Consider the following 26,133-nt stretch of genomic DNA (forward strand, 5'->3'; position numbering starts at 1 on the left):
AGCCAATCAGAGGTTGCAGTGGTCAGGTGCCGTTTTCCTGGCATCATAGCTCCCAGCATCTAAGGGCTCATTTCAGGAATATGGCATGGGGAGAGGATGGGTAAGTGCTACTGCTTATATTATTTTAACAGATTTGGATGCTTTAAAAAAAATAAAATCTCAATAACAGGCAGACAACCCCTTTAAGCGTTAATTTGGTATGCTTAGGGTCATTAGGCAACAAAAAATACCAGTATGAGGGGTTGTACTCTGCTGGACTAAATGGGCTCTGCCATGGTTGTCATAGCCGAACCTGGATCTAGCGGAAGATCTACTGTGGGTTATTCTAACTAGTGTAAAAAAAAAACCTTTTACCAAGAATTAATTCCAGAACTTACATTTAGGGAGGAGTAGACTTTGTCCTCTTCCTCCTCCTAATGGTTGTGTCTGTTTGTAAAGGTTACATTTTTTGTACCATTTGGGCTACGTGGATAATGCAAAGCATAATCAGCAACAATTCAGTTTTGTTGTGAATTTTGGCTTTGGCCTCACGTCCACAGGCAGGTTGGGTTCTGTGGGCGGGAGCCCCGCTGCAGGATCTCACCTTGCCCACGGCATGAGGACATTCCGGATGTGTGCAGGTCGTACAGCGTTTCGTCTGTGCATGTGGGCTGGCCCGCCGGCCAGCATGCGACACGCACATGCGCAGTGGAGATTTTTTTTTTAAATCTCCTGCTCTCCCGCGGGACCTGCAGCCCACCCATAATGAGAGTTCCGGGTGTGCCGCAGATCGGACGGCTTCCATTGGTTTCAATGGAAGCTGTCCTTGCGTAACCCTCGTCAAAACACAGTATGCTGCAATTTTGTTTTCTGGACCGCAAGGTCAGGAAAACAAACGTGCATGCTTTAATTAAGCTGCAGGCGCCCATGTATAGTCTATGGGTGGCTTGAACTGCGGATCATCCACGTGGGTACACCATGCTGATCCCGGAATTCAAACCTGAGCCCTTTCTCAGTGAAACGAGCAAATCCACAACAAATCCGAGTCCAATCCAAAAACACAGCTCAATTTCCCCACAGAAGATTTGCATAGTATGCGGATAGGATCTATCTATCTATCTATCTATCTATCTATCTATCTATCTATCTATCTCATATCTATCTATCTCATATCTATCTATCTATCCATCTCATATCTATCTATCTATCTCTCATATCTATCTATCTATCTATCTCATATCTATCTATCTATCGATCTATCTATCTCATATCTATCTATCTATCTCATATCTATCTATCTATCTATCTCATATCTATCTATCTATCTATCTGTCTCTCATATCTCCTATCTATCTATCTATCTCCTATCTATCTATCTATCTATCTATCTATCTATCTATCTATCTATCTATCTATCTCATATCTATTTATCTATCTATCTATCTATCTATCTATCTATCTATCTCATATCTATTTATCTATCTATCTCCTATCTATCTCATATCTATCTATCTATCTCCTATCTATCTATATATCTATCTATCTCCTATCTATCTATCTATCTATCTATCTATCTATCTCATATCTATTTATCTATCTATCTCCTATCTATCTCATATCTATCTATCTATCTATCTCCTATCTATCTATCTATCTCATATCTATCTATCTATCTATCTATCTCATATCTATCTATCTATCTATCTATCTATCTCATATCTATCTATCTATCTATCTCATATCTATCTATCTATCTATCTATCTATCTATCTGTCTCTCATATCTCCTATCTATCTATCTATCTCCTATCTCTCTATCTATCTATCTATCTCATATCTATTTATCTATCTATCTATCTCCTATCTATCTATCTATCTATCTATCTATCTCCTATCTCATATCTATCTATCTATCTCCTATCTATCTATCTATCTATCTATCTATCTATCTATCTATCTATCTATCTATCTATCTATCTCATATCTATCTATCTCATATCTATCTATCTATCTATCTCATATCTATCTATCTATCTATCTCATATCTATCTATCTATCTATCTATCTATCTATCTCATATCTATCTATCTATCTATCTATCTATCTATCTATCTATCTATCTATCTATCTATCTATCTCATATCTATCTATCTATCTATCTATCTATCTATCTATCTCCTATCTATCTATCTATCTATCTATCTATCTATCTATCTATCTATCTATCTATCTCATATCTATCTATCTATCTCATATCTATCTATCTCATATCTATCTATCTATCTATCTATCTCATATCTATCTATCCCATATCTATCTATCTATCTATCTATCTATCTATCTATCTATCTATCTATCTATCTATCTATCATTGAATTGTAATAATATAGGACTTTACAAGTAAAAAGGGGACATTTTTGTAAGGATGGTGCAAACGCAATGTAGGCATGTATATAGGAAAGGGTTCTTTACAGTTAGTGCAGTGAAGCTATGGAACGCCCTATCCCACAAGGTAGTACGGGCAGACACTTTGTTCGCATTTAAAAAAAGGTCTAGATGCTTATCTGATTACTAATGTGAATGAGGATTATAATTAATCTAGCAAATAATGATGCATAATGCATCCAAAAATGGTTAAACTTGATGGACCTGGGTCTTTTTTTAACCTACGTAACTTTGTAAATACATTATAGAGCACAACTAATTTAATAAAGCTTCAGACCTGGCTCTCACCCAGCAGTTAAGTTCACGACTAAATTGCTCAGGTGGCCTTAAGTCTGTTATTGTGTAATATCTAGAGCTGGATCCTCAGGCGAGGAAGATAATAATTAAAATGCGTGATCCAAGTTTGACTGTAGCAGACACTAACTTTCCCTGCAGCAAGTTTAAAGAGTTTATTGTTTTTGACTGACTGCGCCCTCTAGTGATCACTTCATAGAACCTGGCATGTTTCAGTGATGTCACTCCAGAGAAAGGCAGCTGCTAAAAGCGCTTTTTCTTAAGATCCCTGAGACGTGCAGTTAGTGCAGCAGCATGTCATCCCACCTCCAGCTCAGCCTTCCTGACCCTCTGCACCGAGACTCCGCATCAGTGGCTTGCAGAGGTCAATCTGCTCCAGGTGCAACCCTACAAAAGACCTAGAAGACTCCTCAGAAGAAGAAGTTAGACATGTCTTTCTACTCTCTTTTGGTCACTTCACAATGCTGTTAGCTTCTCTTGTATCACTATAAGGTTGGCATTGCCTGCTTCGAACTACCCATCATCCAGCTATGGAAGACCTATTGGAGATGCCTGGTGGGAACTCGTCACTTCATGAGAATTTTACATGGGACAACACCAGTTTTTTGCCTAATAACCGCACTAATGGGACTGAACCTATAGACTTTACCAGGGCTATGCTCCTTGGATTCACTCTTGGAGCCTTCATTTGTGTTGCCATAGTGGGCAACATTATGGTCATCATCTCAGTGGTCACCAACCGGCAGCTGAGGATCCCAACCAACTACCTGATTGTCAACTTGGCCATTGCTGACTTGTTGCTGAGCACCACAGTGCTACCCTTCTCTGCTACTCTTGAAATTGCTGACCAATGGGTCTTTGGGAGGATATTTTGTGACATTTGGGCGGCCATGGATGTTCTATGTTGTACTGCATCCATTTTCAGTCTTTGCGCCATTTCTATAGACAGGTACATTGGAGTACGTTATTCTTTGCGGTACCCCACTATAGTGACCAGGAAGAGGGTCCTACTAGCTCTTCTGGGTGTCTGGATCTTGTCAACAGTGATCTCCATTGGACCGTTACTGGGGTGGAAACAGCAGACTGTTACAGATGAGGCTGTGTGTGATATCACCACAGAACCTTTTTATGCCATATTTTCCTCCTTGACTTCCTTCTATATCCCCTTGATTGTCATCCTGGTAATGTATTGCAGAGTCTATGTGGTGGCCAAAAGGATCACTAAGAACCTTGAAGCAGGTGTCATGAAAGAAAGAATGGACTCCAAAGAACTGACTCTGAGAATTCACTGCAGGAACATGAATGACGGATCTCCAAACAGCAAAAGCAAGAACCAACAGCCTCGCAGCTCCTTATCTCTGAAATTACTCAAATTCTCCAGGGAGAAGAAGGCAGCCAAGACTTTAGGAATTGTGGTGGGCTTATTCATCTTATGCTGGCTACCATTCTTCACAGCTTTGCCATTAGGTAAGTTCCTTTGCTCATTTTCACCCAGTAATTAGTAGTAAGTGAGGACATTTGATTTTGGAAATTGCCTTAGAAATATCTTCTTTCTAATATGTTAGTTTTTCCGTCATATCCCTGAGGATTTGAGATAATATAACTTAGAGTGTCCTGGATTCATTATGGGGTCAAGTAGCTCCTTTGGCCATATGACCTGATAGGTAACTTATCGTATTAATCATTGGTCTTAAATTTAGAAGCATCTCTAAGAAACTATAGTCTTTCCAAGAAATGAAGACCTTTTGTCTACAACATCCCTCAAGGACATTGGGACAACCAATCAAAAGATATTGGGGTACTCTTCCAAGATAATAGAAGACTCTTTTGAATGCAAATACAACTAAATATGCAGCCTTTGAGGAATGGAATATTCCACAAGATGCTGTCAAAATCCTCACTAAAATCCACATCTGAATGTGGATTTTGACCCGGAATTGCCAATAGTATTAAACCATTTTCAAATCCACATCAAGATCGGCATGTTAGATCTGTGAATTTCAGTGCCGATTTTCCGCAAAGTGGAATATTCTGCGGCGTCTTGTGGAATACGAAAGCACCCTAAGATAATTCACTCTTCAATAAAAGTAGGAAAATCACTTTTAGCTGCTCAGGGTTCTATTGAAGTTTATGTTTCCATGTGGATTTTCTGTGGCAGAAAAATCCGTTAAAATCCCCATTAAGGCTCGGTTCACACACAGCAGATTCCCGACGTAAATGTCGCGGTTTGGCCGCAGTGAAAAACCGTGACATTCCCACCGGGAGAACCGCCGCGGCAGCTTTGAAGCGGCCCAGCCGCTCGCTCTTCTACTGCGGCTGGCGCTTCTATAGAGGAGAGCGCGGCCGCAGCGGAAATAAAAAAAAAATAGACATGCTGCGGTCGGCAAAGCCGCGCCGCAGCGGCGGTTTCTGCCAGATTAACCGCAGCGGATTGGCCGTCCCATGTGGACGAGATTTCTGAGAAATCTCGTTCACTTGGCTGGCTAATCCCAAGATTAGCGGCCGCATGCGTATTTGCCGCAGCGAAATTCCGCACGGAATTTCCGCGGCAAATCCGCCGCGTGTGAACCCAGCCTTAAATCAGTGTCACAATGCACACCATGTGGTGCAGATCCGCAGCAAATTTCATCCTTTACCTTGAATCAAAAAGTAAAATCTGCTGTGAATTTGAACCCAAATTTGCCCCAAACACGCGGCTTGTGATTCTAGTTGTGATGTGAATTTGCTATGGTTTTGTCTGCTGCAGAAAATCCCCAGCACATCGGATGTGTGGGAACATACCCAAAGGGATTTTCCGGTCTGATGTAAATAAATCCTAATCTCTGTTCGCATCTACACTCAGGTTTCTATTTTCTTGTTCTGTCATGGATGCAGGAAAAAAACGTAATCCCTACAGGGAACGGAACCAAACAGCGCCGGACGGACCCCATTGACTATAATGGGTTTTGTCCAGCTTTTGTCTTGCCCTCCGGCGTCTTCCGGGGTTAAATAATACAGCATGCACCTTTTGTGCCGGATCTGTGCTGGAGGCTCCAAATGGAGTCGCTGACACAAATGTGAACAGAATCTGAATCACTCTATAAATGAAACTTCTACAACTTTCTAATATACTTTGGTTTTCGATTGCTTTGCATTTGCCAGACACCTGTTTGCCGTCCGTAAATGAGAACATTCATGTTTGCATTCACAGGCTGCTACCCTGTACAGATCCAGCTGAGAAACGTTATAGCTATGTGCAGCTCTACAGCTTGTGAATGCAAACAATATTGTTTCCATTCACTGGCAGCAAACAGGTAAAACAGTGAGGAATTGAAACACTTGATATATTAGAAAGCTGTAGAACTTTCATTATGTACGCTGCATTTACATATGAGCAGAAAACATTCTTCAGGGCTTAAACAGTCTCAAGCATATTCACGAGAGAAAACAAAATGTCACACGAGATGCAGGGGGATAAAATGCCCCCCCCCACCACTAAATATCACCTGTTTGACGCAGGAGGAAGTGTAGAGCCATTGACAAATCGCCAGGCCCAGATAGAATACACCCAAGAGTTCTAAGGGAACTAAGTGACGTGATAGATAGACCGCTATTTCTTATATTTAAAGACTCTATTGAGACCGGGGTTGTACCACTGGATTGGTGCATTGCATATGTGGTTCCAATATACAAAAAGGGGTCCAAAAGTGAGCCTGGTAACTACAGGCCGGTAAGTCTCACTTCAATAATTGGAAAAATATTGGAGGGGTTTCTGAGAGACGCCATCCTGGAATACCTCAAGGAAAACAACGGTATAACTACTCATCAGCACAGGTTAATGAAGGGTCGATCATGTCAGACCAACTTGATCAACTTCTACGATGAAGTAAGCTCTAGGCTGGACCTGGGAGAGTCTATTGATCTCATATATCTGGACTTCTCTAAAGCATTTGACACCGTGCCGCATAATAGGTTGATATATAAAATGAGAGCTTGGATTGGGTGGAAACGTGTGTATATGGGTAAAGAATTGGCTCAATGATAGAAAGCAGAGGGTGGTAATAAATGGTTCATACTCTAATTGGGCCACCGCTGCTAGCGGGGTGCCACAGGGTTCAGTATTCTGTTCAATATATTTAGCATTTACCTAATTGAGGGACTGCACAGTAAAATATCAATATTTGCAGACGATACAAAATTATACAAGATAATTAATACAAAGTAGAACAATGTACTGCAAAACGACCTGCAAAGGGACGAGCCAGCAGGTACTCGAAAAAGGGACGAGCCAGCAGGTACTCGAAAAAGGACGAGCCAGCAGGTACTCGAAAAAGGGACGAGCCAGCAGGTACTCGAAAAAGGGACGAGCCAGCAGGTACTCGAAAAAGGTGATGCTCTCTCGAGTAAATCGCCTTAGCGAGTATGCTCGCTCCTCTCTAATTAAGAGGCTTAATAGATTGATTGTGCTTATAGCTATACATGTTTAACCTGTTGGTCTAAGTAAATATGCCCCAGTGTTTGCCGCTTGCTTAATATTGTCCAATTGACCTCCAGCTGGTGTATTCTGTATAAAAGTGTCAAAAAGTGCAAGGAAAGTTCCTCAAAGACAAAGCATTCTTCCTAAATAACGCTGGCTCTAAAGTTATTCTCTATCAACTAGAAAAGGGATAACTTTATGATTGAAGGGGTTCAACTGCTAGGACCCCCACTGATGCTGAGAACAAGGGGCGATGGTCCCCACATGGATGGAGCAGAGGACGTGCATGTGTGCTGCAGCTCCACTCATTTCAGTGACAGTTGCTTGTCTACTGCAATTTCTGGCACTGTCATTGAAATGAATGGAGCATCCTCCGCTCTATTCATGCGGAGACCATTCTTGGGATCGATGGGGGTCCCAGCGGTTATAAAGCTATTCCCATCCTGTGAACTATAGATTTTTATACAGCCTTTTTAACCCCTTAATGTTGCGACCCTTTTTTATTTCTCAGGGCTTGTTTTTTGCAGGGCGGGTATTTACTACGTCATGTACCATATAATGTACTGAAAAACGTTAAAAAAATTTTAGTGGAGTGAAATGGAAAAAAAACAACAAATTCTGCCATCTTTGAGGGCGTACACGGTGCAGCGAAAATGACAAAATAACTTTATTTTTATGGGTCAATATGATTACTTTGATACCAAATTTATATCGTTTTTTTTTGTTTTTTTTGCTGTACTAGGTTTAAAAAATAAAATCTCTTTGGAAGAAAATAAAATTATTCTCAGCCGCCATTTTTGACAGCCATAACTTTTTCATTTTTTCGTCAACATCATGGCTTGAGGGCTCATTTTTTTGTGGGATGCTCTGTAGTTTTCTATTGATACCATTTTGGAGTACATATTACTTTTTGATCGCTTTTTATTGAATTTCGTGGAAACGGAATGACCAAAAAAGTGCGATTCTGAAGTTGTGTATTTTGTCTCTGATGACATTCACTGCACGGGGTAAATAATACATTACTTTGATAGTTCGGACTTTTATAGAACCAGTGATACCGAATATGTTTTGTGGAGGTTTATTTAGATGTTTTTATTATAAATATGGGAAAGGATGTGGGGGTTAAACTTTTGTTGCCTTTTATTTTTTTAATAATTAATAAAACTTTTTAAAACTGTTTTTATTTATCCCCACAAGGGACAAGAACTTGTGATGGCTTGATCGCTCCTCCATAGTATTACATCATACCGCAATCTGACGGGTAATCTACTACAGGCATGACTTGGTAGGCAGTCTGCAGTGGCTGCCCTGGAGGCTTTCAGAAGGCTCCCGGCTGCCATGGCAACCAAACGGCACCCAGTGATCTCATCTGATTGAGGCATGTAAGTACTGCTGTCAGAAATGACAGCAGCATTTAAAGGGTTAACAACAGTAACGATCAGCTGATCAGCTCTTGCTGCCGAAAGGTGTCAGCTGTTAAAAAGAGCCGTCTCCCTAATCCCCTTCATACAAACCCCGAACCTCCATAACGTAATTATATGCCATGGAGTGTTAAGGGTTTATTCAGACGACCGTATATCGGCTGGGTATTCATGCCGGCCGATATACGGTGTCTCTCTCTGCAGGGGAGGAGGCTGGAAGAGCCAGGAGCAGTGCACTGAGCTCCCACCCCCTCTCCGCCCCTCTGCACTATTTGCGGATGACCGATTTTTAGCTGCGTGACAATGTCCTGTTGTAAAAAAATGGCGCATACACAATCAAATTTATACACCGCCGGAAAAGATAGCTCTTGCTCTATTTTTTGACCGATATACTCTGGGGGCTCCCATAGACTCCTATGGGAGCTGCAAAAAATGGGAGGGGGAGGCAGTTTAGCAGCGTCCAACGCAGGGAAAAGCTCACAGGTGCCTCTATATAGACATTAGAAGTCATTGCGAGGATATTAGCCCACCGAGGGAATCCTGGGCTGTTGCGTATTTTTTCGTTAAGACCAGCCGTGTGAATGGACAAGAAAACGCTAATAAAGCTCGGGACTTGATCGTGTCTTTTCTTCATTCACATGATTTTACGGCGCTTGCGGGCGACCATAAAAATGCATACGCTCGTGTGAAAGAAGCCTAATCCTGTCTGTGATGTCAGTGAGATGACTGCTGTAAAGATTTCTCTACAGACCAGGAAGTGACAGACCAGTATTAGGCTCTGTGGTCGGTGGGAAAAGTGCAGGATTTTAGAATTTTTTGAAAAATATAGATTGTGGCCAAAACATTTTTTAAAAATCACCAAAATTTATTAAAAACTTCTATTTAACACAAAACGTGATTCATATAATAGGTCATTGTCTGATGACACATTCCCTTTAAGGAACTGCAGGGTCTCCTGTTCATTCAGTATATTGAACGCAGGGGCGTAACTATAGGGGATGCGGTTGCACCCGGGCCCAGGAGCCTTAGGGGGCCCATAAGGCCTCTCTTCTCCATATAGGGAGCCCAGTACTATGAATAAAGCATTATAGTTGGGGGCCCTGTTACAGATCTTGCATTGGGGCCCAAGGAGCTTCACGTTACACCTCTGAACACATTCTACTAGGACGCCTCTTCAAGGATATTATTGTATCTATAAGGGTGGACACCCACTGTCGTTTTTTTCTCCACTGCGCTGCGAGAGTAAAGGAAAAGTCTCGCAGCGCAGTGCGAGAAAAAAAACGGCATCACGCCGGGATATCGCCAGAAATGGAGAATGCCGTGGACTTCTGCCAGAGCTGTGACAGCTGTGGCAGGAGTTTCCTTCATCCCTGCGGGGACTACAGGGATGAAGGAATCCTCTGCCACAGCTGTCACAGCTGTGGCAGAAGTCCGCGGCATGCTATCCCATTGCTACAATAGTGCTATTCATGAATGAATAGCTAAGAACTATCTGGAATTGGCTGAGCGCTCAGCCAATAGCTAAGCACTAGCTGCTATTGGCTGAGCCCTCAGCCAATCAGCACAGCCCTTTCAGGAGGCGGGGATTTTTAAATCCCCGCCTGCTGAATGTTCTTGACAGCAGTGTCGGGGAGCCAGCTGAGGATGCGTCTGAGTGGCGGAGAGGTGAGTAAATTAAAAAAAAAAATTTTTACGACTTATTGATGATTTTCAGGGAAGGGCTTATATTTCAAGCCCTTCCCCGATAATCATACTGCGGGGCTTACAAGAAAGCACTGCTTTCAAGGGGATCGGCAGCAGTGCCAATTCCATTGAAAGCAATGGGATATCATTCTGCACTTCTGCCACATCTGTGGCAGAGGATTCTTTCATCCCCGCGGTCCCCGGGGCGGTGAAGGAAACTCCTGCCACGGCTGTCACAGCTGTGGCAGAAGTCCGTGGTATTCTCCCTATGTTTTCAACGGGGCTAGTGCTGCTGCCGCTGGACCCATTGCAAACACTAGCGATATGCCGCTTCTATTTCGGCGTCTTTCTTGCGCTGCGAGGCAAGAGTTTTCCCGTGCTCTTGCAGCGCAAGAAAGAAAATATCGCCAGTGGGTGTCCATGTTCCTTTCGTCTGTACAATTATATCATTTTGTAACCTTTTCCTTGTATCCATGTTCTTCTAAGTGGCTTCTGTAGGCAAATGATTTACGGAGCTGAATGCCCCACGTTCTTTATTAACCCCGGACATACAGACACTAGATGTTCTCTCATATTTACCAAATAAAGGTATTAGCTCGGACTTCATGCATTATTCATGCTTACGTAGGACATCATTCCCGAGGCAGAGTTCCGGGATGGGACATCATGTGACACAAGGCTTACGCAGCACATAGCAATGTCTATATGGTGATAAATGGGTTACTCGGATTTTCCCTGAGGTCACTTGTTACAAAAAAAGATCCTAAAAATGGGAAGTCACTTATAATATCTCAGCATGTATATCAATCACCCATCTCCAGGCCGACCTCCGGCTGCTGGAACTGCAACTAGAGTGTCTTGGGAGCGCAGCACAGGTGGGAGACAGAAAAGTGCGAATCTTGTGTAGTTCTACTTTAACCCCTGTGGGTATTATTTATGCTGGGGGCAGTAGTTTTTCAGCAGATGGAAAGCAACAGATTGAAGACCATTGCTATAGAGAATTAGGAAAAGTTATATAAATCACGGAAGTTATATCAGTGGGTGATATGAGCATACCAACACCCTCGGCTGATTCAGTGCATGCACAGAGGTGTAGGGATCATCCTAAGCAGCAGCGTAAGGAAATCCAGCACTGCAGTCATTCCGATAAAAATGGAACTGTATGCAAATGGATGCAGAAAAACATATGCAAGAAACCAGTGCGTTTCAAGCAACTAGTGTTCTTAACCCTTAATGACCCGGCCTTTTTTTTGCCATTTACGTTTTTTCCTCCCTCCTTTTAAAAAATCGTAACTCCTTTATTTATCCATCGACGTCGCTGTATGAGGGCTTGTTTTTTGCGGAACGAGTTGTATTTTTCAGTGGTGCTATTTAATGTACCATATAATGTACTGAAAAACTTTAAAAAAAATTCTAAGTGGAGTAAAATGAAAAAAAAAAAACACATTCCGCCATCATTCCGTGCGTCTTGTTTCTATGGCGCACAACCTGCAACAAAAATGACATGATAACTTTATTCTATGGTCAGTACGATTGCTACGATACCAAACTTGCTTAGTTTTTTTTTTGCTGTACTACTTTTATTTTTTTTTAAAGACATTAAATTTTTTCAATTATTTTTTGCCGCCATCTACTGTGAGCAATAACTTTTTTATTTTTCCACCTGCGTAGTTATGCGAGGGCTCGTTTTTTGCAGGATGTCCTGTAGTTTACGTTAGTACCATTTTGGAATGCATTTGACATTTTGATCGCTTCTTGTTGCATTTTTTCTGGGAGACAAGGCGACCGAAAAAGTGTATTTCTGGCGTTCTATTTTTTTTTTCAGATGACGTTCACCGTGCGGGGTAAATAAAGTGCTACTTTGATAGAGCGGACTTTTACGGATGCGGCAATATCAAATTTTGTTTTATCACATAGATAATTTTATTATAGATATGGCAAAAGGGGGGGTGATTTAAACTTTTTTATTACTTTTTTTTCACAATTCATAAAACTTTATTGATCTAACTTTTACTTTTTTCTTTAGTCCTCCTAGGGGCCCACAACTAGCAATGCTCTGATCGATCCTGCAGTATGATGTAATATCACAGCATTACATCATACTGCGTTCTGACAGGCAGTCTATCAAGCCATCCCATGGGGACGACTTGAAAGGCAGTCTGCCAAGACAGCCCTGTGGCCTTTCAGAAGGCAATTTAACGTGGGGTGCCGTACAGGACCCCTGAACATTATTCGGGGATTTAAATGCCGCTATCAGTATCGACAGAGGTATTTAAAGGGTTAATAGCCGCGCTCAGTTGCGCGGCTGATTGCAGCTATTGCCCGCGGGTATCAGCTGTAAAAAACAGCTGACGTCCATGCTGTATAAAGAGTGGTCATCCCACACATGATCTCTCTTCATACATACCCTGACACTGCAGGACGTAAATGTACGTTCTGGAGCGGGAAGGGGTTAATCAGAAAATCATTAGGTCTGTTGGTCAAGAGGGGAGTCCTATTCCCAATCATTGTTTTACAGACTTGCTAAAAAGTTGTACATTGATTTGAAGGAATGCTGCCATCCAATAGGTGGCGCTGCAGAGGTATTGTTCTATCTTCCTTAGGCCTCATATCCACGGGCACGCGATCTCACGATGAATTTTCGGGAAGGGCTTAAAAATATTATCTCTTCCCTGAAATTCATCCAGAAATGTGTAAAAACAAAAAATATATATATACTCACCTGGTCCTGGCAGACGGAGTTCAGCCGCGGCCGCCCGGCAGTTCTCCTGATTTTAAATCCCCGGCTGCTGAATACTACTCAGAGCAGTTCAGGAGAACTGCCGGCCGGCCGCGGCTGAACTCCGTCTGCCGGGACCAGGTGAGTATATATATTTTTTTTGTTTTTACACATTTCTGGATGAATTTCAGGGAAGGGCTTATATTTTTAAGCCCTTCCCGAAAATTTATCGTGCGATCGCCGGCAGCCCATTGCTTTCAATGGAGCCGGCTGTATTGCCGGCTCCATTGAATTCAATGGGCAAACATCGTTCTTCTCTGTCACAGCTGTTACAGCTGTGACAGAGGAGAATGATTTGTCTTCTACATGTTCTCAATGGGGTCGGCGCTGCTGCCGCCGGCCCCATTGAGCGCATATAGAGAAGAGAACAGGAATCGCAGATCGCAGATAGGTGCGATCTGCGATTTCTGTTCTATAATTTATCGGACGAGCGCATAAAAAGCGCTCATGTGTCCGATACCATTGCAAAGCAATGGTTTTATAAAATCACCGGACGCATGCGCAAATCGCGCGAAAAAACGCCCGTCTGACCGAGGCCTAAGACATAGATTACATATATGCGATCCTTCTCCCCCATATGTTATATATATGTAATCTACGTCTTGACTGTTTTATTTTCAGCATTCATTGAGTCCGTCCTCTTTGTTGGTTCCTCCTTTTCGCTGGTTATGTTCTTGTCTTCTATATGTGTGCACACGATTGTTTTCAGATGTGAGCTTGAAATGCGTCAGGATCTCCCATGTGTTTTTATGCATCCACTTGAATAAAGCCCAGTTTTTATTGGAAGGCGCGCTGTGCTGGATTTCCTTCTGTACTCCGATGGTTGGGGTTGACAGAACGCTGGCCACCAACCAGTCTTCGGTAATGACTGTCCTGTGACCCTTCCTGCAGTACAGCAAGAGTCATCTGATGCAAGGCTAAGACATTTCAGGCGTGTTTTGATTGTAAAGCCAAGAAACCAGGCTTGATTGAATAGCAGGATACAGATTTGCTCCATCCTCAGTAAAGTCCTTGTCCTTGGCGTGCCGGCCACCGTAATCTTACGATGCAGCGTCTGCAACACAGAAGCAGGCCCTGGCTGGCATCATGATGTCAGCCTGGCACATGTGACCGTGGCGTTGGCGCATGAGCTTTGTCGTTTTGTGCTGACCGCCGATGAGTCAATATCCATCTACTGATGTAGGATTAGATTAGTCGACGGGGAGATGGTCCCCTCAACTGTCCAATCAGTCATTAATGTAGTATATATATTCCAGCCCCTCCTCTCAGGGGGCACCGGTTATTCCTCTGCATAGTGGAGTCTTGGTCCACTCCATGTCCTCCTGGTGTCAACTCACTGTCAGATAAGTCTTTATACTTATTACTTGACATTTTTACATCTGTTTCCTAGTACTGTTTTGGCTATTGGATATTATCATCTGTCATTTTTCTCCCCCCTTTACCATCTAGGGACAGCCTAGATAGCCCCCAGGTTCCGGAAGTGGGGATGCCGATTTCCCTTCCCCTCATTTGTAGTTACGTTATTAAAGGTTTTATCCTGTATTTATATCCTTTTGGATAATTATTACATCTCATCCAGACAAGATGTTTTGGCTTCCGGCTCAGACGTAACAGTCATAACCGAGAGAAGATAAATCTTTGGATGTTTTGGCACAGGGTAGTGACCAGCCCTTTATACCAGTCCTGGTAGTCTTATGCTCCCATCAGCCGGCACCTGATAGCACTAAGTTTAGAGATATTTAAAATAACTTTTCTGGGCCACCGTATAATTCTTTAACCCCTTGCAATCCAATTTTGGATTCAGGGTTTCCTAGGGTTTTTTTCTCTTTCTGCCATTATACAATGGCACCATCTGCTGGCAAGAGCCAGTACTGCGGTGTTGGACATGCTGGAGAGTCCCCAGACAACAGAGCGGCCAGAACACCCTGCCGGATTGTCTTCCATCGGAGCTGTACAGCCTTCAATCAGAATGTCTTCAGACGTCAGACAGTGGATTGGAAAGGGTTCATTCTTCTTAGATTTGGGGGCTCTGGTGGTTTATTGCAAATGAAGATAAATCACATCTAATCCTTTGGTCAACCTTCAATGTCTATGGAGAGTATTAAATATCTGCCTCCTGAATGGTCCCTCGGCCATCTGCTATTTCTCCTGATTGCCCCATAAACATGCAGACTTGGCTTGGCAGAACTCTGAGGAATGGGACGCTAAAGGCGACCAAACCCCTCAGTTAGCCGTCAACTGAACATTTGTTAATAAGGAAGATGGAATTCCGCAGCAGAACCCGGCGAGCGGTAGGACATGCGCAGTACAGATTTTTTTTTTTAATTCCTGCTTTTCTTGCGTCATCACGCAGAATCCACGACCTTTCTGCAATTACATGGCGGAAGGGCCACGGATCGAACGGCTTCCATTGACTTTAATGGAAGCTGTCTGCACAAAATCCATGGAAAAAGGGAGCATGTTGCGATCTTTCCTACGCTTGCGGAAACTGCAGTTGGTTTCGGCAACTGTGCAGGAAGAGTCGACTTCCCATAGCATGCTATGGGCGCTATTTGCTGCGGATCCGTGCAAATTTGATACAAATTTGAAAAGGTCCAAGTTCTTCAGTTAACCCTTTTCAATCCAATTTGTATCCTGGTTTTCCTAGGGGGCTTACTCTTTTTCTGCCGTTATACAACAGCGCTATCTGCTGGCTAAAGCCAGTACTGCATGAGGTGACACATTGAATAGGCTCCGACAGCAGAGAGGCTGGCAATATACAGTAAGGGAACCCCGACGGACGTCTTCAAACATCGGAGCTGTACAGCCTTAAAGGGGTTGTCCCGCGAAACAAAGTGGGGGTAAGCACTTCTGTATGGCCATATTAATGCACTTTGTAATGTACATTGTGCATTAATTATGAGCCATACAGAAGTTATTCACTTACCTGTTCCGTTGCTAGCGTCCCCGTCTCCATGGTGCCGTCTAATTTTCAGCGTCTAATCGCCCGATTAGACGCGCTTGCGCAGTCCGGTCTTCTCCCTTCTGAATGGGGCCGCTCGTGCCAGAGAGCTGCTCCTCGTAGCTCCGCCCCGTCACGTGTGCCGATTCCAGCCAATCAGGAGGCTGGAATCGGCAATGGACCGCACAGAAGACCTGCGGTCCACCGAGGGTGAAGATCCCGGCGGCCATCTTCGCAAGGTAAGTAAGAAGTCACCGGAGCGCGGGGATTCGGGTAAGTACTATCCGTTTTTTTTTTTTTAAACCCCTGCATCGGGTTTGTCTTGCGCCGAACGGGGGGGCTATTGAAAAAAAAAAAACCCCGTTTCGGCGCGGGACAACCCCTTTAAATCATAATGTCTTTAGACGTCAGACATTGGATTGGAAAGGGTTAATCTGCAGACATGCAGATCTTGGAGCGTCTTTCTGCTGTGGAATATTCTATTGCATGTAGCAGGAATATTCTGTTACGTGTGAAAGCAGCGCCAATCCATGAGATCAGTTCTCATTTTACTTGCCATCACACAAGCCAATTCAGAGAGTATAAGGGCAGAATGATCATTCATTTAATCATTTGTCTCCTATACTGTTTTATTGCTGTTGGTAGCAAATCCCCATTTACATGGAGAGATGTGCTGCCAAAATGATGATTTGTGACGTTGCACGAGAGCTTGTTCATATGTTAGGTGATTGACGCACAATAACACGAATGAACGTTCATTCATGATCATCTGCCCGTGTAAACGGCCGTTAGTTCTACTTGGCTGAATCGCTAACGTCGCAGTCAGACACTACCCATTTATACAATAAGGAATGACACCTTCACCCGTCCTTCCTCCTTAATCTCCATCTTCAAACTAAATCTTTTTCTTATCCATTGACTCTTGCGCAGTTCTTTCATTTTATGCAATTATCACAGTTAATGACAGCGAAGAACACGTCCAGCCAACACCAATTTTGTAAAAGGAACTGCCCACCGAGCAGCCAAAAAAATTCAATTTCAGTCACTGCTCATTAAATGGGTTGTCTAGGACTTTTATATTGATGACTGATCCTAAGGACAGGTGATCAATAGTTGATTGGCAGGGGTCCGCCATTCCGGATCCCTGCTGATCCCCAGGTCTGCTGTCAATGTGGAAGCAGATAACACTGTCAACATTGTAGCAGCCTGGTATGATATTACAGACACAGCTCTCATTGAATTCATCCCTGCTGATTGGTGCAGAGCAGTTGACCCCTGCCGATCAACGATTGATGACCCATCTTGAAAATAGGTAATCAATAGTAAAAGTCCTGGACTTTAGCTCTTTAAATGCTAGAATTTTAAATTAGTAGGTTTTGCTGCTATTGGCAGAGTGTATATATACAATGAGGCCAGGGGTGTATATAGAGGAAGCTGGAATGGTGTATACTTCTTGGCACTGACACCACCCTGCATCTTTAACATGCTCAGGGGCAGCATATTTGGTATTTCAGCCGCACTTCAGTAGCGGGGAGCGATTCCAGCGACCTGATTGGTTGTCGGGTACACCCCCCCCCCCCCCCCTTTGGAGATGTGCACGAGTGGCCGGCCCGTTAAATAAGCAGCAGGGCCGTAGGAGGGTCGGCAACTAGCCCCAACCCTAAACCCTAACCCTAAACCCAAACCCTAAACCTAACCCTAACCCCCCCCCCCCCCCCCCCCCCCGTGGGTCTCGTGAAGTAGCACTCGTGCACCTCTCCAAGGGGGGGGAGTGTACCCAACAACCAATGAGGTCGCTGGAATTGCTCACCGCTACTAAAGTGCGGCTGAAATACAATATATGCTCATGGGCGCATGTAATCAACTTGCATTGTGGGAACGAAGACATAAGTCATCAAGCGACCATTGCGTTGATTGTGGCCCTTGTCTACGCATTCACTAACTTTTAAAAGTTCCAGTAAAGTAATAGCTTGTGTAAGATTAGGGGATGCTGTGGACCAGGGGCGTAACTAAAGGCTCCGGGTCCCTATTGCAAAAGGTGAGCTGGGGCCCCCCCTCTATCTGTATCTGTACCCGTACCCATACCTAAACCATGCTGGGCTCGTGGGCCCGGGTGCAACCGCATCCCCTGCACCCTCTATAGTTACACCCCTGCTGTGGACCCATCACATTACCTGCCACCTCTGTCACTACTATTGTAGTTGTTTCTGCATGCCCCCATCCCACAGATCAAGCAAACGTAGCAAGATTTGGCCTAGAGCTATCTGGCGATATGCAGCCATGCAACATTAAATCTAAATGTTGTTCTACAACTCTGCACCTAATAATAGTGAATTTTGTTGCATTGCAAGTGACTGTAATCAGTCGGCAGAAGCCCAACCCTGCTGGATTCTTGTGCAAACACCTTTACTATCATTAGGTATGACTGGGCGCACAACATTTGCAGCTACACGTGGCCCTGTAACCCCAGCTTTGGGAAGACGTATTACAAGTATGTCTTCATTTTTTGAGATATGTTTCATAAAATGACCAATCCCTTTACTTCTCATCAAGTCCGAGTTCCTTTCCCCATTCTTTCTGTTTGTACGCATGAGATCATCTGGAATAAACAGAATAAATTAGCTTTTTGCCAGATACAGTAAAAGTGTTAAAAAAGTGTTGAAGACATGAAATTCCACTTAGGAACTTTCTCTGGGGCTCAAAAGTAGTTTGCTTTGTTGAAGAACATACAGCACATTGCTTCTGGTGGTTACATTGAAATGGGTGGAGCGGCAGTGCACATGCATGACCACCACTCTATTCATTTACCCTTTCCAATCCAATTTGTATCCTGGTTTTCCTAGGGGGCTTACTATTTTTCTGCCGTTATGCAACAGCGCTATCTGCTGGCTAAAGCCAGTACTGCATGAGGTGACACGGATAGGCTCCGACACCAGAGAGGCTGGCAATACACAGTAAGAGAACCCCAAAGAACATCTTCCAACATCGGAGCTGTACAGCCTTAAATCATAATGTCTTAAGATGCCAGACAGTGGATTGGAAAGGGTTAAGGGACCTTTGGGACCTCCTTTCTCATGATCAATGGGGGTCTCAGCAGTTGGATAGTTATCACCGATCCTGTGGATAGGGATAGACTTCATGAAATGGTACAGCCCCTTTAATAGAGTGATGAGAGGCTTCCCTTCATAATGCCATAGAGTTAAAGGGATATTCTGGAGACTGGGCAAAAGTTTCAAAATTTTCTTAACGTTCCCACTTATTGCCATTAATCCAAAAGTGTAAATCATCAAACCGTCGTCAGTACCCTTTTTTTTGCCAGCCTTTGCCACCACTGCTTTCCAGACAGCTTGAGATTTGCACATTATTATTTAAAATGACCTTTGGGGAGAGTAAAAACTACATCTCCCACAATGCCCCATTGCCAGTTACTGAGGCGTGTGCACTCACCACTGTACAAACTATGTCATCATTACAGAATGTGAAGGCACTGAGCATGTCTGACCAGTAACACAGCGGAGCATACAGGATGTAACCAGGACTAAGAGGGAGGGGGGTTAAGGAATATCGCTGCAGTTTTGTAAAAGACGTTACAACAACATTATATTGCATGATGATATGTTATTGCCCTACGAATCATAGAACTTCCACTCTGAATCCCCAAAATATCCATTTAAATAATACAATACAGGCTTCCTGCAGTCCCCATTAGGGGAGCTTATATATGGATTTATATCAGCCCCCCATGAACTCCTGTATGCAGTGAGCTCCCCCTAGTGGAGGCTGTTGGTGATCTTGTGATGACATTTTTATCATTTAGTTTGTCTTAAGGGAAGGAGGTGCATTCATAATGTCGGGGAATGGGGGTGATATGGAGTTGTAGACAGGAGCGTGCACTGAGAGGGGATGCCCTAGTTTTCTTTAGCTGCACAAATATGCTCTTATACCATATGCTATTATTAAACAGCTTTTTGATTTTTTTTTTGATAGGGGTCAAATAACTCGGTTGGGGTCTCTCTACAGTAGAAGTTCAAAACCATTTTTGGTCTGAGGGCCACATTGTCATAGTGAACCTCTGCTAAGGACTGTAATAAAACTTAAAGGCATATTCACATCTGAGACATATGAAAAGTAGATGCCAAAAAGGTCTAATTAGTGCAGGTTTACTTCCACCTACTGGTAGAAAGCGGCTACCCTTCTCCTCCCTGCCAGCAGTCCAGGGAAGACGAAACCATGCATGCATGTGGCTTTCTCCATCGTAGATGATAAGTATTGGGGTAACATTCGAACATTTCACAACGCCCGTGAACTACAATGGGGGGAGCTGCATATCATATATTCACTTGCCAGAATCCATGCTGGATTTTTCTGTGAGGATTCTGCCCCTAAATCAATGGCTATGCCACATATTTCTGCCACGGTTTAAGTAGATTCACACGCAAATTTAGTCCTTCTCAATGGGCAAATCCGTGGGCGTAACTCCCTACAAAGTTTCCAAAAGAATTCAGCACAAGGAGTGACTTGTCACATCTTTTTTGTACATGTGCGGATTTCTCTACATTGTGGATTCCCACAATGCAGTAGAGGATTCGATGTGGATTCCAAACAGATTTCTCATCAAATCCAAATTCCACCGTGTGAATATGCGCTAACTTATATACTCCTCTCTGGGATGCCAATGAGAGTCAAGGGAACCCATTCTCCTGAGGACCCAGAGATGGCTACACAATGCACCATTAGTACTTGCCAGTTCCTGCTCCTGAGCTGTGCGCCACTTCTTCTCTCTACGTGCAAGCATTTCTGTGTCCAGGTGGTTTGGGGACCCTTAGAATGGCACTGGGGGTACATGTAGCCGCTGTGCTGCAAATTCTGCACTGTTGCTCTACAGCAATGATACGTCCACCTAGTAGTTCTCAAGATCCTGAGAGCATTACTGCCGGCCTATGGCCAGACTTTGGATTAACCCTTTCCAATCCACTGTCTGACCTCTGAAGACATTATGATTTAAGGCTGTACAGCTCCGATGTTGGAAGACGCCCGTCAGGGTTCTCTTACTGTATATTTCCAGCCTCTCTGCTGTCAGAGCCTATCCAACGTGTCACCTCATGCAGTACTGGCTTTAGCCAGCATATAGCGCCGTTGTATAACGGCATGAAAAGAGTAAGCCCCCTAGGAAAACCAGGATACAAATTGGATTGGAAAGGGTTAATAGGTTACTGACGATGTGTTTTGTATTGCAAATAATCCCATGCGGCTTAGAACTATATAATTAAAAAATTGCATCAATTAAGAGCAAACTGTCCAAATCTCAGCTCCGTAAATAAACAGACCCTGAGAGAGACAGAGATAAAGCCAGGCCACGGCTTTATTATAATAAGTCAGAAAGTGACAGGAAACTTCTTTGTGATTCATTACTTGGGCAAAAATAGATGGAAATGTTTGCCATCCTAGTGTACCAATACTTGCAGTGGGAACCAATGTGCCAACCTACATAACTGCAGGAAATGAGTGTTAACTCTTCCATAACTGGATAACAGGACCTGTCAGCAGAATGCAGGATACTGCTTACAGCAATTCTGACACTGATGATCCTGCAGAGCTACAGAGAGAAAATGGAAAGTCACTTTAAAGACTAACAACTAGAGATGAGCGAGTATACTCGCTAAGGCACATTACTCAAGCGAGTAGTGCCTTAGCCGAGTATCTCCCCGCTCGTCTCTAAAGATTCGGGGGCCGGTGCGGGTAACAGGTGAGTTGCGGTGGGGAGCGGGAAGGGGGGGAGAGAGATCTCCCCTCCGTTCCTCCCCGCTCTCCCCCGCCGCTCCCCGCCTCCCGCCGGCCCCCGAATCTTTAGAGACGAGCGGGGAAATACTCGGCTAAGGCACTACTCGCTCGAGTAATGTGCCTTAGTGAGTATACTCGCTCATCTCTACTAACAACATCTTTGGGGGGCAATTTTTTACTCTATTTAAATGCATGTATTTTGGGCTGACAATCATTTTTGCTTACAGTTCATTAAACCTTTTGCACCGTCTGTCTTCTGCAGCTTCTACCTATCACTGTATATAGAAACTGCAGACTGAGTCTCAACAGGAGATCAGCCAGTCAGGCTGGACTTACTGCTTGGTTTCCCTCTTTCTTTTTCTCTCCTGCGTGTTCTTATCAGATTGTTTATAGCCCTAAGAAAGTTTATGATTCTTGCGGTCATAAATCAGCAGATGCAGGAGCCGAGAAATAAGGTTCGTTTATATGTAACGAGCGAACACTGATTTTTATGGCTGCATAAAATGAATGACGAACAATAAGTGAATGAATTATCGTTTGTTGTTCACTCGTTGGCCATGTTTACACTGAACTATTATCATTCAAATTCGCACAAGCCAACACCTTTTTTTGAACAATCTAAGTCTTCAGCCCAGCCTCGTGGACAGATCTCCCACTGAGACTCAGCCTGCAGTTTTTATATACAGTGATAAGTAGAAGATGCAGAAGACAAATAGTGCAAAATTTCTAATTAAAAGCTACTGCAGAAAGGATTGTCAGCCCCAAATATATACATTTAAGTGAACAAAATCTGCCCCCAAAGATGTCCACAGCCTTTAATCAATATGAGTAAGAGTGACGGCGCTCCGAGATGGAGTGAGGGCAACAATTGATAACAAAACAAGAATAGAATACACTCACGTGGTGTCCCAGGGAGACCCATAATTGTAAGCCATCCCCTAGTGCGTTTCATCACGATAAAGAAGGCTCTGCTGGACATCAGGAACGCATTTCAATTTATAGAATTGGTATTACTATAGAGATGAGTGAGCATTGTCCTTAGCGAGTACCTGCCCGCTCGGAAGAAAAGATCCGGGTGCCGGCGGGGGGCGGGGAGCGGCGGGGGAGAGCGGGGGGAACGGAGGGGAGAACTCTCTCTCCTTCCGCTCCCTCCTGCTCACTCCCGCAACTCACCGCTCACACGCGCCGGCACCCGAATCTTTTCTTCCGAGCGGGCAGGTACTCGCTAAGGACAATGCTCGCTCGAGTAATTGCCCTTAGCGAGTATGCTCGCTCATCTCTATATTACTATTCCAGTTTTAAGAAATTTGGATAGTACAACCATTTACTGCAGTCTGTCTTATTGTGACTATGTGATATTTTGTTACAGGCACACCTGGTTGGGAAAGGGTGTTGGTATTTGTGGAATAAGAAGCAACCCACTTTTTTCAGTTTTTTGGGGATGACAGCTCCAGGATGTCGGCTACCTCTGGGAGCTAGCAGCATGGAGCTGTCACGTCCACAGCTTGCAGGGTTTTAATCCCCGCAGGGAGCAGGTTTTTACATTCCTGGGGATTAAGGCCCAGCAAGCCAGGACGTAAAAACACTATGGGGTGGTCACTAAGGGGTTAATATTTAATTTTCCCCGCACTGCCACCAATGTGGGTTTAATTTGAGTGCTTAATAGGCAATTTCAAGTCACAAAGCCATAGAAGCTTGGGAGTACAAATTTATAACAACTTTTGACACTTTCAACAGAGGGCTAAACTCTTGAAGAGGATTAATGCGTGACTGGAAAGTATGAGAAATCTATAGCAAAGATAACACTCTGGCCTGGTGATCCCCCAACAGTAATTCAGAGACCATAAAACTATCACTTCTTTATCAGTGGACTTTTTAAGTATGTTTTTATTTCTCTACTCATCCTGTTGTGGTATACCTTTAAGTGCAAATTAATCACTGCCATGTCTGTGCCTTGTCATATGTGTGTGTGTGTGTGTATATATATATATATATATATACACAGATATTGTAGTGAGGTTGATCACAGCACACACAATACCTTTAGCATAAAGGGAGGAATAACCTGGAATGTTGGTGCCAGCTCCAAACCGATCCTGGATCAGTATAATGTACAATCAAGTAATAGATGGAGAGCAGCATGCCAGGGAGTTTCTTCAAATAGTCAATACTCTATTGAGCCCATCCAGACAGCGTTTCGACCCAAACACAAAGGGACTTGACAAAGACCCATTGTGTTTGGGTCAAGACGTTGTCTGGATGGGCTAAATAAAGTATTGACTATTTGAAGAAACTCCCTGGCGTGCTGCTCTCCATCTATTACTTGATTTTATATATATATATATATATATATATATATATATATACATATATATGCATGCCTCTTCGGATCTATTTCATTTTGTCTGAGGAAGCTGAAAGCTCGCTATAACATCATGTATTTTTATTAGGCGTTAAAAGGTATCATATCTACAAGATTACTTGGTTTTGATGAATAGAAACTATCACATTTTAATTGGAGAATCTCTTGAAATAGAAGACAGGTAGAAGAGTAGAGGAGGGGGTTGAAGCTGCAGGGTCTCACTACTGAAAATAAGCCATAGCTAGGCTACATGTTAAAAAACCAAAACAATACTCACCTACCACCAGCGTTCCGGTCCTCGCACTGGTCTCCGTCACTGCTGCAGGCTGCCGCGTCCTCCTTTAAGCCGACAGAGCAGTTCTTCCTGGAAGCGGGGCTTGAATACCCCGCCTTCAGGAAGCTAATGCTCTGATTGGTTAATCCAGCGCCACGTCAGCAAATGAAAACTGGCACTGGATTAACCAATCACAGCCACTTAATGATGTTAATCGAGCGCCGGCCCTTTTTTGGCTGACACTGCGCTCGATTAACCAACCAGAGCATTAGCTTCCGGGAGGCGGGGTATTCAAGCCTCACTTCCAGGAAAAACTGCTGTGTCAGCTTAAAGGAGGACGCGGCAAGCCTGTAACAGCGATGGAGGCCAGCGATAAGTTAGTATTATTAGACACCCCCCAAAAATAAGATACTTTGCCTCTTTTGAGGCAAAAATTAATATAAGACAGTGTCTGATTTTTGGGAAAAGGCACTAAATATTTCAGTGAAAACGTGGGGGATTAGAAAAAAAATGCAATTGTGCCACAACAAAAGTTTTTTTTAATGTTTTCCTACTTCCAAAGATAAAGCTTTTTTTAAACAAAAATTGCTTTCTGTTACCATATTCTGAGCCCCATAAGATTTTGATCCTTTAGTTGATTGGTCTGTGTGGGGCTCATTTTTTGTGGGTGAGCTGTAGTTTTAATTAGTACCATTTTGAGCTGCATGCATCTTTTTGATCACTTTTATATATTCAATTTTATTTGAGCCAGGTAACAAAACAACTGCAATTCTGGTATTCTGTACTTTTATTTAAAATATTCACCACGCGAGATAAATAGTGCAATATTTAATAACTCAGACGTCTACAAGCACAGCGATATCTAATATGTGGGTATTTTTCATTGTCCAGATTTGGGGGGGGGGGGTTGGAAAAGTTTTTTTTAACTTTTTTTTTCTTTATTTTATTTTTTTTAATGTACTAAACTTTTTTTCTACATTTTACGTGATGTGTATAAAATGCTGGTTTAAGTAAATGCGCCCCAGTGACCTTAAATCCACCCAGCAGACCCTATAGGATCTGGCTAGTCACAGTGGGTGTTACGTGGGATGACGGGGGACCAGAACGCCGATTCTGTTTTATGGATAAAGCGATTAGTAAGTACATCTACTGCACTATCATGCTTTTTATGACAATTGTACACTGAGGAAATGATCAGATCCCTGGAGAGCCATTTTAACAGACCAGTTATCTGTTTATTTTGGAAAATTAAAATGATACATCCAAATATGGCAACTTTTAAACAAAGCGCAAGAATGTGATTATCTCATGTTCTCTGAATATAGAAAAAAGTCTGATGTGAATCAGTTATCGGCTGAATTTATTAAGTGCTTTTGCTTTTTTTTTCTCTAACTGCAATCAAGTATCTTAATTAGATGGATGTAATCGCTATAGTCATAATAGGCACCTTTTAACAGAACTGTAACACTGCCACCTTGAGGGACAAGCCATGAAGTACAACACTTGCATTTAAAAATGTTGACTTTTATGTCACAAAAGACTGAAGTATTACGAAGAAAATAAGACTAACTCTGAACTAAAACCCTTCAGCAAAAAATATCTACCTGATATTTATCCCATATCCTATGTCTATCTATCTATCTATCTATCTATCTCATATCTATCTATCCCATATCCTATGTCTATCTATCTATCTATCTCATATCTATTTATCTCATA

General features: G+C 43.1%; 1 protein-coding gene across 1 annotated transcript in view; it reads left to right on the forward strand.

Moving 5' to 3' along the window:
* The first annotated feature begins 2,952 nt into the window (after window positions 1-2,952).
* The window catches only part of ADRA1B (adrenoceptor alpha 1B), a 33,738-nt gene continuing 10,557 nt past the window's right edge, over window positions 2,953-26,133 (forward strand). Inside the window, exon 1 of the mRNA XM_066590481.1 lies at window positions 2,953-4,184. Coding sequence (XP_066446578.1) covers window positions 3,248-4,184 — 937 coding nt within the window. The 5' untranslated portion in view covers window positions 2,953-3,247. The remainder of the gene's footprint in view (window positions 4,185-26,133) is intronic.

Source organism: Eleutherodactylus coqui, chromosome 2, assembly GCF_035609145.1.
Source record: "Eleutherodactylus coqui strain aEleCoq1 chromosome 2, aEleCoq1.hap1, whole genome shotgun sequence".
Taxonomy (NCBI): Eukaryota; Metazoa; Chordata; class Amphibia; order Anura; family Eleutherodactylidae; genus Eleutherodactylus; species Eleutherodactylus coqui.